Here is a 19,951-nt window from a genome sequence, read left to right as displayed (position 1 = left end):
GTGGTTGGGGGAATTTTGGGGGAAATTGGGGCGGAATTTGGAGTTTTGGGGGGAGTTTGGGGGAAATTTGGGGATTTTGGGGGGATTTGGGGGCAAAAATTGGGAATTCTGGGGGAATTTGGGGGGGAATTTAGGGGTTTGGGGGGATTTTTGGGGTGAATTTGGGAAGGAATTTGGGGGTTTTGAGGGGGATTTGGGGATTTTTGAGGGATTTTGGGGAATTTTGGGGGAAATTGGGAATTTGAGGGGGAGTTTGGGGGGAAATTTGGAGTTTTGGGGGGATTTTGGGGGGAATTTTGGGGGAATGTGGAAGAAATTTGGAAGTTTTTGGGGGGAATTTTGAGGGGATTTTGGGGGAAATTTAGAAGAAATTTGGGGCTTTTGAGGGAGTTTGGAGGAAATTTGAGGGGAGTTGGGGGCGATTTGGGGAAAATTTGGGAATTTTGGGGGGATTTGGGGGAAATTTTAGCGATTTTGGGCTGGTTTTGGGACATTTGGGGCCGGTTTTGTCCCTCCCGGGGGGTTCTAATGAAGGCTAATGAATATTTATCTTTATGCAAATGAAGGGAGTGGGGTCCGTCTGAGGCCACGCCCCCTCTGCAGCTGTTGTGGGGGGAGGAGGGGGGGAATTCCAGCAAAGGATTCTGGGAGCAGCTGCTGGGGGGGGGCTCCCAGTGCTCCCAGTGCTCCCAGTCCCTCCCAGTTCATTCCCAGTTCATTCCCAGTTCATCCCAGTTCATCCCAGTCCATCCCAGTCCCTCCCAGTTCAATCCCAGTTCATTCCCAGTCCCTCCCAGTTCATCCCAGTCCATCCCAGTCCCTCCCAGTTCACTCCCAGTTCATTCCCAGTTCATCCCAGTCCATCCCAGTCCCTCCCAGTTCACTCCCAGTTCAATCCCAGTCTATCCCAGTTCATCCCAGTCCCTCCCAGTCCATCCCAGTTCACTCCCAGTTCATTCCAGTTCATCCCAGTTCATTCCCAATCCGTCCCAGTTCCTCCCAGTCCATCCCAGTCCCTCCCAGTTCACTCCCAGTCTATCCCAGTTCATTCCCAGTTCATCCCAGTTCATTCCCAGTTCATTCCCAGTCCATCCCAGTCTCTCCCAGTTCACTTCCAGTTCATCCCAGTCCATCCCAGTCCCTCCCAGTTCATTCCCAGTCCCTCCCAGTCCATCCCAGTTCAATCCCAGTCCCTCCCAGTCCCTCCCAGTTCATTCCCAGTCCCTCCCAGTCCCTCCCAGTTCATTCCCAGTCTATCCCAGTCCCTCCCAGTTACTCCCATTTCATTCCAGGTTCGTTCCCAGTCCCTCCCAGCCCCTCCCAGTTAATCCCAGTTCAATCCCAGTTACTCCCAGTTCATTCCAGGTTCGTTCCCAGTCCCTCCCAGTTCCCTCCCAGTTAATCCCAGTTCAATCCCAGTTACTCCCATTTCATTCCAGGTTCGTTCCCAGTCCCTCCCAGTTCCCTCCCAGTATCCCCGGGTTTGGGGGCGGGGCCATGGGGGCGCTGCCGCTGCCCCTCCCCCTCCTGCTGCTGGCCGGGGTGGCCGAGGGGACCCCGAGGGGGACGGAGGGGACAGCGCTGGACCTGGGTGAGCGTCACCGGTGTCCCCAAATGTCCCCAAATGTCCCCAAATGTCACCGGTGTCCCCAAATGTCCCCAAATGTCCCCAAATGTCCCCAATGTCCCCAATGTCCCCAAATGTCACCAATGTCACCGGTGTCCCCAAATGTCCCCAAATGTCACCAATGTCACCAATGTCACCGGTGTCCCCAAATGTCCCCAAATGTCCCCAAATGTCCCCAAATGTCACCAATGTCACCGGTGTCCCCAAATGTCCCCAAATGTCCCCAAATGTCCCCAAATGTCACCAATGTCACCAATGTCACCAATGTCACCGGTGTCCCCAAATGTCCCCAAATGTCCCCAAATGTCCCCAAATGTCACCAATGTCACCGGTGTCCCCAAATGTCCCCAATGTCCCCAATGTCCCCTCAGTGTCCCCTCAGTGTCCCCCCAGTGTCCTCAATGTCCCCCCATGTCCCGAAAGGTCCCAAATGTCTCCGATGTCCCCAAATGCCTCTAAATGTCCTCAATGTCCCCAATGTCCCCCAATGTCCCCCAATGTCATCAATGTCCCCAATCCCCCCAGTGTCCCCTGGATGTCCCCAATGTCCTCAGTGTCCCCTCCGTGTCCCCAGTGCCCTCAGCATCCTCTCAGTGTCCCCTCAGTGTCCCCAAAGTCCCCCAATGTCCCCTCAGTGTCCCCAATGTCCTCCAATGTCTCCCAGTGTCCCCTCCGTGTCCCCTCCGTGTCCCATCAGTGTCCCCTCAGTGTCCCCAATGTCCCCCCAATGTCCCCCCAGTGTCCCCTCAGTGTCCCCAAATGTCCTCAGTGTCCCCTCCGTGTCCCCTCAGTGTCCCCCCAGTGTCCCCTCAGTGTCCCCAATGTCCTCCAATGTCCCCCAGTGTCCCCTCAGTGTCCCCTCAGTGTCCCCCCAGTGTCCCCAATGTCCCCTCAGTGTCCCCTCCGTGTCCCCTCTGTCCCCAGGCCGCTGTCGCTTCGCTCTGGGCATGGAGGACGGGACCATCCCCGACTTTCGCCTCTCGGCCTCCAGCGCCTGGTCCGACTCCACCGCCGCCCGCCACGGCCGGTACGCACCAGTACGGACCAGTATAGACCAGTATGGACCAGTACGGACCAGTATAGACCAGTATGGACTGGTATGGACCGGTATAGACCGATATAAACCAGTATGGACCAGTATGGACCAATATGGACCTGTATGGACCAGTATAGACCAGTATAAACCAGTATGGACCAGTATAGATCAGTATAAACCAGTATAGACTGGTATAAACCTGTGTGGACCAGTATAGACCAGTATAAACCAGTATGGACCAATATGGACCTGTATGGACCAGTATAGATCAGTATAAACCAGTATAGACTGGTATAAACCTGTATGGACCAGTATAAACCATGGATCAGTATGGACCAGTATGGATCACTATAAACCAGTATGGACCAGTATGGACCAGTATAGACCAGTTTGGATCCCCAGTGTCCCCTGAATGTCCTCAAACCCCAGAATGTCCCCAAATCCCCTGGGTGTTCCCCCATTCCCGAGTGTCCCCAAATGTCCCCAAAAATGTCCCCTGGGCGTCCCCAAACCTCAAAATATCCCCAAATCCCAAGTGTCCTCATGTCCCAAAGTGTCCCCAGATGTCCCCAAACGTCCCCAAATGTCCCCAGGCTGGGCCGCAGCGACGGCGACGGCGCCTGGTGCCCAGCAGGTTCCCCGAGTGTCCCCAAAAATGTCCCCTGGGTGTCCCCAAACCCCCAAACGTCTTCAAATCCCCTGGATGTCCCCTCATTCCCAAGTGTCCCCTGAGTGTCCCCTGAGTGTCCCCAAGTGTCCCCTGGGCATCCTCAAGTGTCTCAAGTGTCCCCTGAGTGTCCCCTGAGTGTCCCCAAACCTCAAAACGTCCCCAAACTCCTTGGCTCTCCCCACATCCCCAACCACCCCAAGTGTCCCCAAACGTCCCCAAACGTCCCCAGGCTGGGCCGCAGCGACGGCGACGGCGCCTGGTGCCCGGCGGGGCCGGTGTTCCCGGCCGAGCAGGAGTTCCTGGAGGTGGACCTGGGCCGGCTGCACCTGGTGACGCTGGTGGGGACGCAGGGACGCCACGCGGGGGGACACGGCCGCGAGTTCGCCCGGCAGTACCGGCTGCGCTACAGCCGCGACCGGCGCCGCTGGCTGCGCTGGAGGGACCGCTGGGGAGCCGAGGTGGCCTTGGGGACATCGGGGGCGGCGGGGGACATTTGAGGGGATTGGGGACATTGGGGGTGTTGGGGATATTGGGAGAATCTGGGGACATTGGGGACATTGGGGGATTGGGGACATTGGGGATGTTGGGGGAATTTTGGGACATTGGGGATATTGGGGACATCAGAGGGATTGGGAACATTGAGGGCATTGGGGGTGTTGGACGTCTTGGGGACACTGGCGGGATTTGGGGACATTGGGGGTGTTTGGGGTGTTGAGGGGATTTGGGGACATTGGGGGTGTTGGAGACATTTGGGGGATTGGGGACATCGGGGGTGTTGGGGACATTGAGGGGATTGGGGGCGTTGGGGACATTGGGGACATCAGGGGGATTGGGGACATTTGAGGGGATTAGGGGCATGGAAGGGATTGGGGACATTTGGGACATTGGGGGGATTGGGGGGATTGGGGACATCGGGGACATTTGGGGGATTGGGGACATTGGGGATATTGGGGGTGTTGGGGATATTGGGGATATGGGGAGGACTGGGGACACTGGGGGGATTGGGGGATTTGGGAGTGTTGGGGACATGGAAGGGATTGGGGGCATTGGGGGCATTGCGGGTGTTGAGGACATTGGGAGGATTTGGGACACTGGGGACATTGAGGGGATTTTGGGACATCGGGGGTGTTGGGGACATTGGGAGGATTGGGGACACTGGCAGGATTTGGGGACATTGGGGGTGTTGGGGACATTGAGGGGATGAGGGGCGTGGGGGACATTGGGGACATCAGGGCTGTGGAGGGGATTTGGGGACGTTGGGGACACTGGGGGATTTGGGGACATTGGGAGGATTGGGGACATTTGGGGGATTAGGGGCATGGAGGGGATTGGGGACATTGGGGACATTGGGGACGTTGGGGGTATTGGGGATATTGGGAGAATCTGGGGACATCAGGGGAATCTGGGGACATTTGGGGATACTGGGGGTGTTGGGGACATTGGGGACATTTTGGGGATTGGAGGGATTTGGGGGTGTTGGGGACATTGGGGACATTGGGGGGTATCGAGGGGATTTGGGGACATTGAGGGTGTTGGGGACATCGGGGGAATTTGGGGACATCGGGAGGATATTGGGGACATCAAGGGGACCTTGTGCACACTGTGGAGCTGAGTCCATCAGGGACCTTGGGGACACCCCGGGCACCTTGGGGACATCGCAGACACCCCGGGGCACTTTCGGGGCTGTGACAGATCCCGAGGGACCCCCACCGTCCCCTCGGCCGACGCCGCCCTCGGGTGCCACCGGCCGCGGTTCTCGGTGTCCCCCGCAGGTGATCGGTGGCAACGAGGACCCCGAGGGCGTGGTGCTCAAGGACCTGTCGCCGGCGCCGGTGGCCCGGGCGCTGCGGGTGTACCCGCGGGCGCCGCGCGCCATGAGCGTCTGCCTGCGCCTCGAGCTCTACGGCTGCCCCTGGGAGGGTGAGCGCCACCCCCGTGCCACCTCCGTGCCACCTCCGTGCCACCTCCTTGTCACCTCCCTGGCACCTCCCTGGCACCTCCCTGTCACCTCCGTGTCACCTCTGTCCACCCCACTGGTGGCCCTGAAGGGGTGGCGGTCGCCCATGGTCGTGTTCTTCACCCTGCGGCGGCTCTTGGTGGTGGCCCTGGGGGCACCTGGGATGGGGTTTGGTCATGGGGGGGTCAATGGTTGGGTGGTGGGATCATCCATTGGGTGTTGGGGTCACCCATTGGGTGTTGGGGTCACCCATTGGGTCATGGGGTCATCCATTGGGTGTTGGGGTCAACGGTTGGGTCATGGGGTCACCCATTGGCTGTTGGGGTCAACAGTTGGGTCATGGGGTCAATGGTTGGGTTTTGGGGTCAACGGTTGGGTCATGGGGTCACCCATTGGGTGTTGGGGTCAAGGGTTGGGTCATGGGGTCAACCATTGGGTGTTGGGGTCAAGGGTTGGGTCATGGGGTCAACCATTGGGTGTTGGGGTCAAGGGTTGGGTCATGGGGTCAACCATTGGGTGTTGGGGTCATCCGTTGGGTCATGAGGTCATTGGTTGAGTATTGGGGTCACCCATTGGGTGTTGGGGTCAACAGTTGGGTCATACGGTCAACGGTTGCTTGATGACATCATCCACTGACTCATGACATCATCACGGCCACCCCGCCCCCCTGTCCCACCCATTGCCACCTCTTGGGTGTCCCCAAAGCTGTGGTGGCCCCTCCATGGCCACGTCCCCCCCCGTTAACCTCCTGGTGACCCCGCCGTGACCCCGCGGTGACACGGCCCTGTCCCTGTCCCCAGCCGGGCTCCTGTCCTACACGGCGCCGCGGGGACACGTCATGGCCCTGGACCCCGTCCCCATCGTCCTCAACGACTCCACCTACGACGGCTTCAGCGCCGGCCCGTGAGTGTCCCCAGGTGTCCCCAGACCATCCCCAGGGGTCACCTGCCCCAAGAATTCCCAAATTTCCTGCACCCAACCCCTCCCCAGGTGTCCCCAAACTGTCCCAGGTGTCCCTGGGGCATCTCCAGGTGGGTGGGACGGGACAGTCCCCATATCCAGGTGTGTCCCACCTGCCCAGGTGTCCCTGGGGCATCTCCAGGTGGGTGGGACGGGACAATCCCCATATCCAGGTGTGTCCCACCTGCCCAGGTTGCACTTCGGGGGGCTGGGCCAGCTCTCGGACGGGGTCCTGGGCCTCGATGACTTCCTGAGGACGCGCGAGCGCCGCCTGTGGCCGGGCTACGACTACGTGGGGTGGCCACGCCCACCCGGGCCCCACCCCCACGTGGAGCTGGAGTTCGAGTTCCAGGAGCTCCGCACCTTCCACGCCATGCAGGTGCCCCAGGGCATGCTGGGAGGCGTGGGGGCGCCGGGGATTGTGGGACTGGTCAGCCATGGATGGACCGATGGGTGGCCACCAGGTCAGGCCCAGCTTGGGGTCAGGGATGTTCCTCTGGAGAACTTCAGGATTGGTCACCTTGCCCCAGAGCATCATGGGATGGTGGGAAATGGAAGATTTGGGACGCTGGGGATTGTGGGATTGGTCAGCCATGGATGGACCAATGGGTGGCCACCAGGTCAGGCCCAGCTTGGGGTCAGGGATGTTCCTCTGAAGAACTTCAGGATTGGTCACCTTGCCCCAGGGCATCATGGGATGGTGGGAAATGGAAGACCTGGGAGATTTGGGATGCCGGGGATTGTGGGATTGGTCAGCTGTGGATGGACGGACACGTGACCACTGTCCAGCTTGGGGTCAGGGACGTCCCTCTGGATTGGTCACCTTGCCCCAGAGCATCATGGGATGTCCTGTCACCGCCCCCTCCCAGGTCCACTGCAACAACCTCCACACGCGCGGCGTCGGAATCTTCCGGGCGGTCGAGTGTCGCTTCAAGAAGATCCTGGCCACGGCCTGGGAGCCCCTGGTGGTCACCCACAGCCTGGCCGGGGCCACCAAGGACCCCAGCGCCCGCTCGGTCACCGTCCCCTTGGGCGGGCGCCGCGCCCGCTTCATCCAGTGCCGCTTCTTCTTCGGCGCCGAGTGGATGCTCTTCAGTGAGGTGTCCTTCGTCTCAGGTGGGGTGGTGGGGTCAACGGTTGGGTCATGGGGTCATTGGTTGGGTGTTGAGGTCAACGGTTGGGTCATGGGGTCATTGGTTGGGTGTTGAGGTCAACGGTTGGGTCATGGGGTCATTCATTGGGTCATAGAGTCAAGAGTCGGGTATTGGGGTCAATGTTTGGGTCATGGGTCAACGGTTGGGTCATGAGGTCAACGGTTGGGCCATGGGGTCATCCATTGGGTGTTGGGGTCAACGGTTGGGTGGTGGGGTCAATGGTTGGGTCATGGGGTCATCCATTGGGTGTTGGGGTCAACAGTTGGGTCATGGGGTCATCCATTGGGTGTTGGGGTCAACGGTTGGATGTTGGGGTCAACAGTTGGGTCATGGGGTCACCCATTGGGTGGTGGGGTCAACGGTTGGGTGGTGGGGTCATTGGTTGGATCATGGGGTGAACCATTGGGTGGTGGGGTCAATGGTTGGGTCATGGGGTCATCCATTGGGTGTTGGGGTCAATGGTTGGGTCATGGGGTCATCCATTGGGTGTTGGGGTCAATGGTTGGGTGATGACATCATTGGTTGACTGCTGAGGTCATCATCGGTCAATGACGTCATCGACTTCACGATAACGCCTTTGATCGTTCATGATGCTATTGCCGATGATGTCATCGGCTCTTGATGACATCATTGACCGTTGATGGCGTCATCAATGACCGTCCCCACCCCCAGAGGTGCTGGATGACCCCATGGGTGCCAGTGGGTGGCCCCCGACCCCTGACCCCTCCTCCGCCATCTTGGAAAACGCCCAGGACAGGAGCGGGGCCACCAACGTCACCGGCTTGGGTAGGCGGAGCTTAGATGGGTGTGGTTTAAATGGGAGGGGCTTAATATGGGAGATTGAGTGGGTGGGGCTTAATTGGGAGGGGCTTTGAGGGGTGGGGTTTAATTGGGCATGGCCTAAGGGGGTGTTGCTTAACTGTGGGTTAAATGGGTGGGGTTTAATTGGGTGTGGCTTAATGGGGTGTGGCTTAACTGAGGGTTAAATGGGTGGGTTTTAATTGGGCGGAGCTTAACGGGGTGTAGAATAACGGCCGTGTAAATGGGCGGGGCTTAATTGGGTAAGGTTCTAGGGGGTGGGAATTAAATGGGCGTGGCTTATCGGAGGTGGGCGTGGCCACCACGGCTCCCACTCCTCCCAGCAGCCCCCGAGGTCCCGCCCGCAGCCCAGGGCGAGGCGGGGCAGCCGCCGGCGCTGCTGGGGTGCCTGGGCGCCATCATCGTCCTCCTCCTGCTCGCCATCATCATCCTCGTCCTGCGGCGGCGGCGCGGCGCGGCCGGGCCAATGGGCAAGGTCACTGGGAGGGACTGGGAGGGACTGGGATCAAACTGGGAGGGACTGTGAGGAACTGGGAGGGAACTGGGAGGGGATTGGGTGGAAGTGGGAGGGGACTGGGAGGGACTGGGAGAGATTGCGAGGGGCTGGAAGGGGCTGGACTGGTTTTTACTGGTCTGAGCTGGTTCTAATTGCTCAGAACTGGTTCTAACTGGTTTTTACTGGTCTGAACCAGTTCTAACTGAGGCTGAACTGGTTCTAACTGGTTCGAACCGGTTCTATCCGCGGCTGAACCGGTTCTAATGGTTTTTACTGGTCTGAGCTGGTCCCAACTGAAGCTGAACCGGTTCTAAGTGGTCTGAACTGGTTCTAACTGGTTTTTACTGATCTGAACCGGTTCTAACTGCTCTGGACCGGTTCTAACTGGTCCGAACTGGTTCTAATGGGCTCTAACTGGTCTTTACTGGTTTTTCCTGGTGTTTCCCGGTTGTCAGGGCCGCGGGGCGGAGGCGGCGCTGCGGGTGCAGCTCTCGGGGGACACCGGGGTCAGAACTGGGGGGTTGAACTGGTTCTAACTGGTCCGAACTGGTTCTAATGGGCTCTAACTGGTTGTAACTGGTTTTTCCTGGTTTTTACTATTTTTTCCTGGTGTTTCCCGGTTGCCAGGGCCGCGGGGCGGAGGCGGCGCTGCGGGTGCAGCTCTCGGGGGACACCGTGGTCATCAACAACGCCACGGCAGGGGGAGGGGCGCGGGGGGGGCCCCGCTACGAGCGGATCGGAACCGGAAGTGGAACCGGAAACGGAAGTGGGATCGGAACCGGAAGTGGGATCGGGATTGGAACCGGAAATGGAACCGGAACTGGGGAGTACCAGGAACCCACCCGGGCACGGCCCCGACTGGCACCGGTGCCCCCCGGGGCTGGTGAGAGAGGGGAAAATGGGGAAAAAATGGGGAAAATGGGGAAAAAGGGAAAAAATGGGGAAAAAGGGGAACATGGGAAAAGAGAAAAGGGAAAAATGGGGAAAGAGGGGTGAAAAAAGAGGAGAACAAAAAAGGGAAAAAAGGGGAAAAGAAAAAAGGGAGAAAAGGGGGAAAAATGGGGAAAAAAAGGGTAAAAATGGGGAAAATAAAAAAGGGAAAAATGGGGGAAGAGGGGGGAAAAAAGAGGAGAACAAAAAAGGGCTAAAAGGGGGAAAACGGGGAAAAGATAAAAGGAAAAAAAGGGGGAAAGTGGAGGGGGAAAGGGAAAAAATGGGGGGAAAGAAAAAAGGAAAAAAACGGGAAAAAAGGGGGGGAAATGGGAAAACGGAGGAAAAAAACAAAGGGAAAAAAAGGGGGAAGAAAAAAGGGAAAAAAGAGGAAAAAGGGTAGGAAAAAAGGTGAAAAAATAGGGAAAAAATGGGAAAAAAGGAGGAAAGGAAAAAAGGGGGAAAAGGGGAAAAGAAAAAAGGGGAAAAAGGGGGGAAAATTGGGGAAAGGAAAAAGGGGAAAAAAGGTGAAAGGAAAAAGGGGAAAAAAGAAGGAAAAGGGAGGGGAAAAAGGAGGGAGGGAGGATTTTTTCCCCCGTTTTATTTTTGCCTGAAATCTCCAAAAAAAATCAGTCCGGGAATGAGGAAAAGGCTCAAAATTGGCCCAAAAATCCCTCGGGAATGGAAGAGGAGGGGGAATGCCCACCCCTCTCTGACCACGCCCCTCTCTGGCCACACCCCCCAGCCAACCCGGCCTATCGGCTACTTCTGGCCACCTACGCCCAGCCAATAGGAGGCCTCGCCTTGGCCACGCCCAATGCTGCCAAGCCAATCAACACCGACGGTAAGGGTGGGGCTCAAGGAAGGCCACGCCCACTTTGACCACACCCGCCATGACCTCACCTGTGCCCCTCCCACCTGCACAGGTGAGCCCGAGGTGGGGGCGGGGGCTTACGCCGAGGCTGACGTCACCGGAGGCTCCGCCTACGCCCTGGCTGGCCCCGCCCACAGCCCCGCCCATGGCCCCGCCCTCCCCACCTTCCCTCGGGACCGCCTCCGCTTCCGGGAGAAGCTGGGGGAGGGGCAGTTCGGAGAGGTAAGCCACGCCCCCGGTATCAAGCCACGCCCCCACAATGAGGCCACACCTATAATGGTTTAGCCACGCCCCTAAAGGGCTTTAGCCCCGCCTCTAAATTATTTGCCACATCCCTGTCTGGTTTAGCCCCGCCCCTTCGCAAGGCCATGCCCACTATGGATTAACCACGTCCCTTATTGAATTGGCTCCGCCCCTTTTTATTCTCCACCCCCATTAGTTTGGCCACACCCACCCCATTGAAGCCCCGCCCACATTCATGTATTTGACCCCACCCAGCTGAGGTTTAACCCCACCCACATGGAGGCCACGCCCCCTGTGTGTTAGCCCTGCCCCATTTCCGAACACCCACCCATTTCTATTGGCCACACACCCCCCTTTCATTTGGCCCCGCCCCCAGGTGCTGCTGTGTGAGGTCATCGCCCCCCACACCCTGGGCCTGGCCCCGCCCCCCGGGTCAAGCCCCGCCCCCTCGGGCACGGAGCGCCCCCTGCTGGTGGCGGTGAAGGTGCTGAGGCCGGACGCCACCAAAAACGCCCGGTAGGGAAACTGGGATGGACTGGGAGGGACTGGGAATGAACTGGGAATGGACTGGGAGGGGACTGGGGGGGACTGGGAGTGGCCTGAGAATGAACTGGGAATGAACTGGGATAGATTGGGAGTGAACTGGGATGGACTGGGAGGGACTGGGATAGATTGGGAATGAACTGGGATAGATTGGGAGTGGGGTTTGGGGCAAGAAATGGGGGAAAATTGGGAAAAATTTGGATTTCGGGGGGAAAATTGATGGGAAATGGGGATTTGGGGATACTGGGATGCACTGGGAGGGACTGGGAGGAGTCAGGAGGGTACTGGAGGGTGGCCAAAGGGACCCAGGTGTGCCCAGGTGTGCCCAGAACATCCCCAGGTGTGCCCAGGGCGTACCCAGGTGTACCCAGGTGTACCCAGAACATCCCCAGGTGTGCCCAGGGCATCCCCAGGTGTATCCAGGTGTGCCCAGGTGTACCCAGGGCATACCCGACCATACCCAGGGCATCCCCAGGTGTGCCCAGGAGTACCCAGGACATCCCCAGGTGCACCCAGGTGTGCCCAGGTGTACCCAGGACATTACCCAGGTGTACCCAGCTGCACCCAGGTGTGCCCAGGTGTACCCAGGTGCGCCCAGGGCATATCCAGGTATACCCAGACCATACCCAGGTGTGTACCCAGGGCATTACCCAGGTGTGCCCAGGTGTACCCAGAGCATCCCCAGGTGTGCCCAGGTGCGCCCAGGTGTGCCCAGGGCATCCCCAGGTGTACCCAGGTGTACCTAGAGCATCCCCAGGTGCACCCAGGTGTGCCCAGGTGTACCCAGGTATACCCAGACCATACCCAGGTGTACCCAGGGCATTACCCAGGTGTGCCCAGGTGTGCCCAGGTGTACCCAGAGCATCCCCAGGTGCGCCCAGGTGCGCCCACAGCATCCCCAGGTGTGCCCAGGTGTACTCAGGGCATATCCAGGTATACCCAGACCATGCCCAGGTGTACCCAGGTGCACCCAGGTGTGCCCAGGTGCACCCAGGTGTACCCAGAGCATACCCAGGTGTGCCCAGGTGTACCCAGGACATTACCCAGGTGTGCCCAGGTGTGCCCAGGTGCCCTGACCTGGCGCCCGGGCGCGCCCAGGCGCGATTTCCTGCAGGAGGCGCGGGCACTGTGGCGGCTGCGGGACCCCAACATCGTGCGGCTGCTGGGCGTGTGCGGGGGGCCCGGCCCCCTGTGCATCGTCACCGAGTACATGGAGCACGGAGACCTCCACCAGTTCCTGGGCGGGGCCCGGGGCCACGCCCTCAGGTGGGGACACGCCCACTTCCCCCCCCACACACACCTGGCCGGGCCACGCCCGCTACGGCCGCGCCCGGTTCAAATCATTTTGCGTTGTCATTTTTGGGGTTCTGGCCCTTTAAGAGAAGCCACTCCATGATTTAGCCACGCCCATCACTAAGGAAAGGCCACGCCCACATTCCTGCACACCTGGCCAGGCCACGCCCGCTGCGGCCGCGCCCATTCTGAGTTGGGGTTTGGTTGTAATTTCGGGGGTTCTGGCCCTTTAAGAGAAGCCACTCTGTAATTAAGCCACGCCCACCAAGAAGAAAAGGCCACGCCCACTTCCCCACACACCTGGCTGGGCCACGCCCGCTGCGGCCGCGCCCGGTTCAAATCATTTTGCGTTGTCATTTTTGGGGTTCTGGCCCTTTAAGAGAAGCCCTGATATAATTAAGCCACGCCCATCACTCAAGGAACGGCCACGCCCACATCCCCACACACCTGGCTGGGCCACGCCCACTACAGCCACGCCCACTCCAAATGCAGAAAAATCGAATTTTTTTGGGAAAAAACACAAATAATTGTAGAAAAATCGGATTTTTTTGGGGGGGAAAATGTGAATAATCATAGAAAAATCAGATTTTTTGGGGGAAAAACCCTATTTTTGGGGGGGAGAAAAATCTGAGAATAATCGTAGAAAAATTAGATTTTCTAGGAGAAAAAAGCGATTTTTTGGGGAAAAAATATCAATTTTTGGGGGGAAAAAAACCCACAAATAATCCTAGAAAAATCAGATTTTTTTGGGGTAAAAAAGCTAATTTTTTGGGGAAAAAAGCCTTTTTTGGGGGGGAAAAAACCGCGAATAAGCCTAGAAAAATCAGATTTTTTTGGGGAAAAAACCGCAAATAATCGTAGAAAAATCAGATTTTTTTTGGAAAAAACCCGCAAAAAATCCCAGAAAAATCGGATTTTTAGGGGGAAAAAAACCACAAATAATCCCAGAAAAATCTGATTTTTTGGGGGGAAAAAAACTGCAAATAATCCTAGAAAAATCAGATTTTTTGGGGGGGATAAAGGTGATTTTTTTTGGGGAAAAAATCGCGAATAATCGTAGAAAAATCGGATTTTGGGGGGGAAAAAAGCCATTTTTTGGGGGGAAAAAAACGCAAAAAAATCCCAGAAAAATCGGATTTTTTTGGGAAAAAAAACGCAAAAAATCCCAGAAAAATCGGATTTTTTGGGGAAAAAAACCGCAAATAATCCTAGAAAAATCAGATTTTTTGGGGGGGATAAAGGTGATTTTTTGGGGGGAAAAAACCGCGAATTATCGTAGAAAAATCGGATTTTGGGGGGGAAAAAAGCCATTTTTTGGGGGGAAAAAACCGCAAAAAAATCCCAGAAAAATCGGATTTTTTGGGGGGAAAAAACCGCAAAAAAATCCCAGAAAAATCGGATTTTTTGGGGAAAAAAAACCGCAAAAAATCCCAGAAAAATCGGATTTTTTGGGGGGGAAAAAACCCGCAAAAAATCCCAGAAAAATCGGATTTTTTTGGGGGGAAAAAAAGCCTTTTTTTTGGGGAAAAAAAACGCAAAAAATCCCAGAAAAATCGGATTTTGGGGGGGAAAAAAGCCATTTTTTGGAGGGGAAAAAACCGCAAAAAAATCCCAGAAAAATCGGATTTTTTTGGGGGAAAAAAACCACAAAAAATCCCAGAAAAATCCGATTTTTTGGGGTAAAAACCCAAATTTTTTGGGAAAACCCCTGAAACCGGAATCTCCCCCGGCCCAGCCTGCGCACGCTGGTGCAGCTGGGCGCCCAGATCGCGTCCGGGATGCGTTTCCTGAGCGCCAGGAACTTCGTGCACCGGGACCTGGCCACCAGGAACTGCCTGGTGGGGCCGGGGCTGCGCGTCAAAGTGGCCGATTTCGGGATGAGCCGGAGCCTCTACGGCACCGAGTACTGCCGGGTGCGGGGCCGGGCGCTGCTGCCCATCCGCTGGATGGCCTGGGAGAGCATCCTCTGGGTGAGCCTTGGGGAGAAAACCCGGGATTTTGGGAAAAAAACGGAAAAAAAATGGGATTTTTGGGCGAAAAAATGGGATTTTTTGGGGGGAAAAAATGGGGTTTTTTGGTGGGGGAAATGGGATTTTTTTGGGGGGAAATGGGAAAGGAATTGGGGGAAATTGAGGTTTTTGGAGAACGAATGGATTTAGGAGAAAAAATGGGGTTTTGGGGAAAAATGGGAAAAAATTGGGATTTTTGGGGAAAAATGGGATGTTTTGGGTAAAAAATGGGGTTTTTTTGGGGGGAATGGGAAAGGAATTGTGGGAAATTGGGGTTTTTGGAGAACGAATGGATTCAGGAGGGAAAATTGGGGGGGAAATGGGATTTTTGGCAAAAAAAATGGGATTTTTGGGTAAAAAATGGAATTTTTTGGCGAAAAAATGGGATTTTTTTGGTGGGGGAAATGGGATTTTTTTTGGGGGGCAATGGGAAAGGAATTGGGGGAAATTGAGGTTTTTGGAGAATGAATGGATTTAGGAGGAAAAATTGGGGGAAAAGTGGGATTTTTTGGGAAAAAATGGGAAAAATGGGGAAAATGGTGAAAAATTGGGATTTTTGGTAAAAAAAATGGGGTTTTTGGGGGGAATGGGAAAAGAATTGGGGGGAATTGAGGTTTTTGGAGAACGAATGGATTTAGGAGGGAAAATTGGGGGAAAAGTGGGGTTTTGGGGAAAAAACGGGAAAAATTTGGGATTTTTGGCGAAAAAATGGGATTTTTTGGGTTAAAAATGGGGGGTTTTGGGGGAAATGGGATTTTTTTGGGGGGGAATGGGAAAGGAATTGTGGGAAATTGGGGTTTTTGGAGAACGAATGGATTTAGGAGGAAAAATTGGAGGAAATGGGATTTTTGGGGAAAAAACGGGAAAAATTGGGATTTTTGGGGAAAAAATGGGATTTTTGGTGAAAAAATGGGATTTTTTGGGTTAAAAATGGGGGGTTTTGGGGGGAAAATGGGATTTTTTGTGGGGGGGGAATGGGAAAGGAATTGGGGGAAATTGAGGTTTTTGGAGAACGAATGGATTTAGGAGGAAAAATTGGGGGAAAATGGGGTTTTTGGGGAAAAAACGGGAAAAATTGGGATTTTTGGCAAAAAAATGGGGTTTTTGGCAAAACAAATGGGGTTTTTTGGGATAAAAAATTGGGAAAGAATTTGGGAAATAATCGGGATTTTGGGGGTAATGGAAAAAAGGGATTTTTTGGGTGAAAAAAGTGGGAAAAAAGGGGAGGAATGGAAAAAATTGGGATTTTTGGGAAAAAACGGGAAAAATTTGGGATTTTTGGGGGAAAATTGGGGAAAGATGGGAAGAAAATGGAGGGGAATTGGATTTTGGGGGGAAATTGGAAGAAGAATGGGATTTGGGGGAGGAAATGGTGAAAAAATGGGGAAAATTGGGGAAAAATGGGAAAAAGTGGTGAAAAAATGAGAAAAAACTGGAAAGCAAAAAGGGGAAAAATGGGGAAAAAATCATAGAGAAATTGGGGTTTTGGAAGAAGAAATGGGAGGAAGAATTGGGGGTTTGGAGGGTGAATTGGATTTTAGGGGAAAAAAGGGGAAATTTGGGGTTTTGGGGGGAAGTTTGGGGGGAAATTGGGATTTTGGGAAAAAAACGGGGAAAATTTTGAATTTCTGGTGAAAAAATGGGATTTTTTGGTGGTGAAAATTGGAAAAAAAATTGGATTTTTTTTTTTGGAGAAAAAAATGGATTTGGGGGGGGGCAAAAAATTGCAAAATAATTGGGATTTTTTGGGAAAAAATTGAGGGTTTGGGGGAAAAAAAAGGAAAAACGGGGAAATTTCCAACTTTGGGATTCCAGGGCACGTTCAGCCCAGCCAGCTCCTGAAACCCCAAATTTCCACTTTCCGGCTTCCCAAAAACTCCCAAAAACTCCCCAAAAATTCCAAAAAAATTCCCAAAAAATCCCCAAAAAATCCTCAACATTCCCAAAAATTCCCAAACTCCCCAAAATTCGGGATTTTAGGGAACTTTCAGCCCGGCCAGCGACGCCTGGGCCTTCGGGGTGACGCTGTGGGAGCTCCCGAAACCCCAAATTTCCACTTCCCTGCTTCCCGAAAACGCCTGAAAACTCCCCAAAAATTCCAAAAAAATTCCCAAAAAATCCAAAAAAAATCCCCAACATTCCCAAAATTCCCAAAATTCCCAAAATTCGGGATTTTAGGGAACTTTCAGCCCAGCCGGAGATGCTCTGGGAGCTCCCGAAACCCCAAATTTCCACTTCCCGGCTTCCCAAAAGCGCCTAAAAACTCCAAAAAAATCCCAAAAAATTCCCGAAAAAAACCCCAAAAATCCCCAAAATTCCCAAATTTGGGATTTTAGGGAACTTTCAGCCCGGCCAGCGACGCCTGGGCCTTCGGGGTGACGCTGTGGGAGGTTCTGACGCGCTGCCGGGAGCAGCCGTACGGGGCCCTGAGCGACGAGCAGGTGATCGCCAACGCCGGGCACCACTTCCAGAACCGCGGGCAGCAGGTGGGACTGGGAGCACTGGGAGGCACTGGGAGGCACTGGGAGGGACTGGGAGGGACTGGGAGGGGATTGGGACAGACTGGGATGGACTGGGATGGACTGGGAGGGGATTGGGAGGGACTGGGAGGGACTGGGAGGCACTGGGAGGGGATTGGGATAGAGTGGGAATGGACTGGGACAGACTGGGTGGCACTGGGAGGCACTGGGCGTGGACTGGGATTGACTGGGAGGGACTGGGAGGAGATTGGAGGGAATTGAGGGGGACTGGAATGGACTGGAGTGGACTGGGAGGGACTGGGAGGGGATTGTGAGGGGATTGGGAGGGACTGGGATGGACTGGGGTAGAGTGGGAATGGACTGGGACAAACTGGGTGGCGCTGGGATGGACTGGGAGGCACTGGGTGATCCCCAATGCCGGGTACCACTTCCAGAACCGTGGGCGGCAGGTGGGACTGGGAACACTGGGAGGGACTGGGAGGGACTGGGAGGGACTGGGAGGGGATTGGGAGGGACTGGGAGGGATTTGAGGGGAACTGGGAGGGAACTGGGAGCTACTGGGCAGGGGTTATGGGGTCCAGTTATCCCTGTCCCAGTTCCCTCCCAGTCCCATCCCAGTCCATCCCAGTTCCCTCCCAGTCCCTCCCAGTCCATCCCAGTTCCCTCCCAGTCCCTCCCAGTTCCCTCCCAGTCCATTCCCAGTCCCTCCCAGTCCGTCCCAGTAACCCCAGTTCCAGCAGTACCTGCCCTGTCCCCCCGGCTGCCCCCCGGCCCTGCACCGGCTGATGTTGAACTGCTGGGCCCGCGAGGCGGCCGAGCGGCCGGACTTCGGCCACCTGCACCGGACACTGAGTGACCACGGGGCCCTGGAGTGACCACGGGGCCCTGGAGTGACCATGGTCATCTTCATCATCTTCATCATCTTCATCATCATCGCTGGCCACCTACCGAGTGACCATGGTCATCTTCATCACCGTCATCATCATCACTGACCACCCCTTTGATCAACTGAACTGGACACTGAGTGACCATGGTCATCATCATCATCATCTTCATCACTGACCACCCCTTTGGTCACCTGCACCGGACCCTGAGTGACCATGGTCATCTTCATCATCTTCTTCATCACTGACCACCCCTTTGGTCAACTGAACTGGACACTGAGTGACCATGGTCATCTTCATCATCATCTTCATCACTGACCACCCCTTTGGTCACCTGCACCGGACCCTGAGTGACCATGGGGCCCTGGACTGACCGCGGTCATCTTCATCATCATCAACATCATCATCATCGCTGACCACCTACCGAGTGACCATGGTCATCTTCATCATCATCATCATCATCATCATCACTGACCACCCCTTTGGTCACCTGCACCGGACCCTGAGTGACCATGGAGCCCTGGAGTGACCACGGGGCCCTGGAGTGACCATGGTCATCTTCATCATCTTCATCTTCATCACTGACCACCCCTTTGGTCAACTGAACTGGACACTGAGTGACCATGGTCATCTTCATCATCTTCTTCATCACTGGCCACCCCTTTGGTCAACTGAACTGGACACTGAGTGACCATGGTCATCATCATCATCATCTTCATCACTGACCACCCCTTCGGCCACCTGCACCGGACACTGAGTGACCACGGGGCCCTGGAGTGACCACGGGGCCCTGGCGTGACCGCGGTCATCTTCATCATCTTCATCATCATCGCTGACCACCCACCGAATGACCGCGGTCATCTTCATCATCATCATCACTGACCACCCACCGAGTGACCATGGTCATCTTCATCATCTTCATCATCATCGCTGACCACCCACCGAGTGACCATGGTCATCTTCATCACCGTCATCATCATCTTCATCGCTGACCACCCCTTTGATCGACTGAGCTGGACCCTGAGTGACCACTGGACACTGAGTGACCCTCACCATCATCTTCATCATCTTCATCACTGACCACCCCTTTGTCCGGACACCGAGTGACCATCATCATCATCATCATCCTCATCATCATCATCATCATCATCACTGACCACCACTGCTGAGTGACCACCGGACATTTGAGTGACCACCGAGTGACCACGGTCATCTTCATCATCATCATCTTCCTCCCCTCATTAATGGGGGGGATGTAATTACCCGCGGCGAGGGAGGGGCGGGGCTGATTTTTGGGGTCGAAATTCCGGATTTTTGTAATTTAATTTTTTTTTTTTAATTGTGAATTTTGGCTTTTGTTTTGGTTTTAAAATGATTTTTACCTCAAAAGTTTCTCGTTTCTTTATCAAAATTTCAAATTTTCCCTAAAAACCTTTTTTCTCCCTAAAAAAACCCTTCACAAAAATCGCCATTTTACCAAAAACTTACATTTTCTCCCCAGATAATTTTATTTTTCTCAGAAAAAAAAAATATCCTAAATTACACAATAAACTCAATTCTTCTCTCTTCGGAACACCCAAATTTTAAATAAATCCACTTATTTTTCTTGGAAATTCAATTTTCCCTTTAAAATTCTCCTTTTTTTCCAATAAAATCAATTTTTTTTCACACAGAAAATCCATTTTTTCCACCCAAAACCCCGTTTTCCCCCTAAAAATTCCCTTTAATAATGAAAAAAATCCCATATTTGAGGCTCTTTTTTGACCCTTTTTTGTTGATGTATTTCTTGACCCTTTTTAAGCCTTTTTTGAAGGCCTTTTTTTAACTTTTTAAAAAGTATTTTTAGACCCTTTTTAGACCTTTTTTTGAGGCACTTTTTGGAGGGATTTTTAACCTCTTTGGAGCCCATTTTTAACCTTTTTTTTGCGGCCTTTTTCGACCTTTTTAAAACCTTTTTTTGAGGCCTTTCTGATCCT

At 54.5% G+C, this 19,951-nt stretch overlaps 1 protein-coding gene across 1 annotated transcript; it reads left to right on the top strand.

Annotated features, from left to right (window-relative positions):
* The first annotated feature begins 1,497 nt into the window (after positions 1 to 1,497).
* Positions 1,498 to 19,364, top strand: LOC136570325 (epithelial discoidin domain-containing receptor 1-like). Its single transcript, XM_066570828.1, has 18 exons — positions 1,498 to 1,591; positions 2,552 to 2,654; positions 3,563 to 3,791; positions 5,106 to 5,253; positions 6,091 to 6,193; positions 6,443 to 6,629; positions 7,120 to 7,366; positions 8,077 to 8,190; positions 8,550 to 8,698; positions 9,175 to 9,225; positions 9,347 to 9,594; positions 10,378 to 10,499; positions 10,576 to 10,745; positions 11,143 to 11,282; positions 12,408 to 12,575; positions 14,338 to 14,572; positions 16,948 to 17,097; positions 17,829 to 19,364. The coding sequence occupies exons 1-18, from the start codon at positions 1,498 to 1,500 to the stop codon at positions 17,964 to 17,966; spliced, it is 2,796 nt and encodes a 931-aa protein (XP_066426925.1). The 3' UTR covers positions 17,967 to 19,364.
* Positions 19,365 to 19,951: the final 587 nt, after the last annotated feature.

The sequence above is a fragment of the Molothrus aeneus genome, unplaced genomic scaffold, assembly GCF_037042795.1.
Source record: "Molothrus aeneus isolate 106 unplaced genomic scaffold, BPBGC_Maene_1.0 scaffold_30, whole genome shotgun sequence".
Taxonomy (NCBI): domain Eukaryota; kingdom Metazoa; phylum Chordata; class Aves; order Passeriformes; family Icteridae; genus Molothrus; species Molothrus aeneus.
Note: the sequence above shows the minus strand (reverse complement) of the source record. Positions and strands in the feature narration are given on the sequence as shown.

What these genes read in the sequence shown, in the direction of transcription:
- LOC136570325 (XM_066570828.1), top strand. Translation starts at nt 1,498, where the DNA reads ATGGGGGCGCTGCCGCTGCCCCTCCCCCTCCTGCTGCTGGCCGGGGTG. An exon ending in CGACTGGCACCGGTGCCCCC is followed by an intron (nt 9,595 to 10,377) that starts CGGGGCTGGTGA and finishes CCACGCCCCTCT; the next exon opens with CTGGCCACACCCCCCAGCCA. An exon ending in TCCAGAACCGCGGGCAGCAG is followed by an intron (nt 17,098 to 17,828) that starts GTGGGACTGGGA and finishes CCCCAGTTCCAG; the next exon opens with CAGTACCTGCCCTGTCCCCC.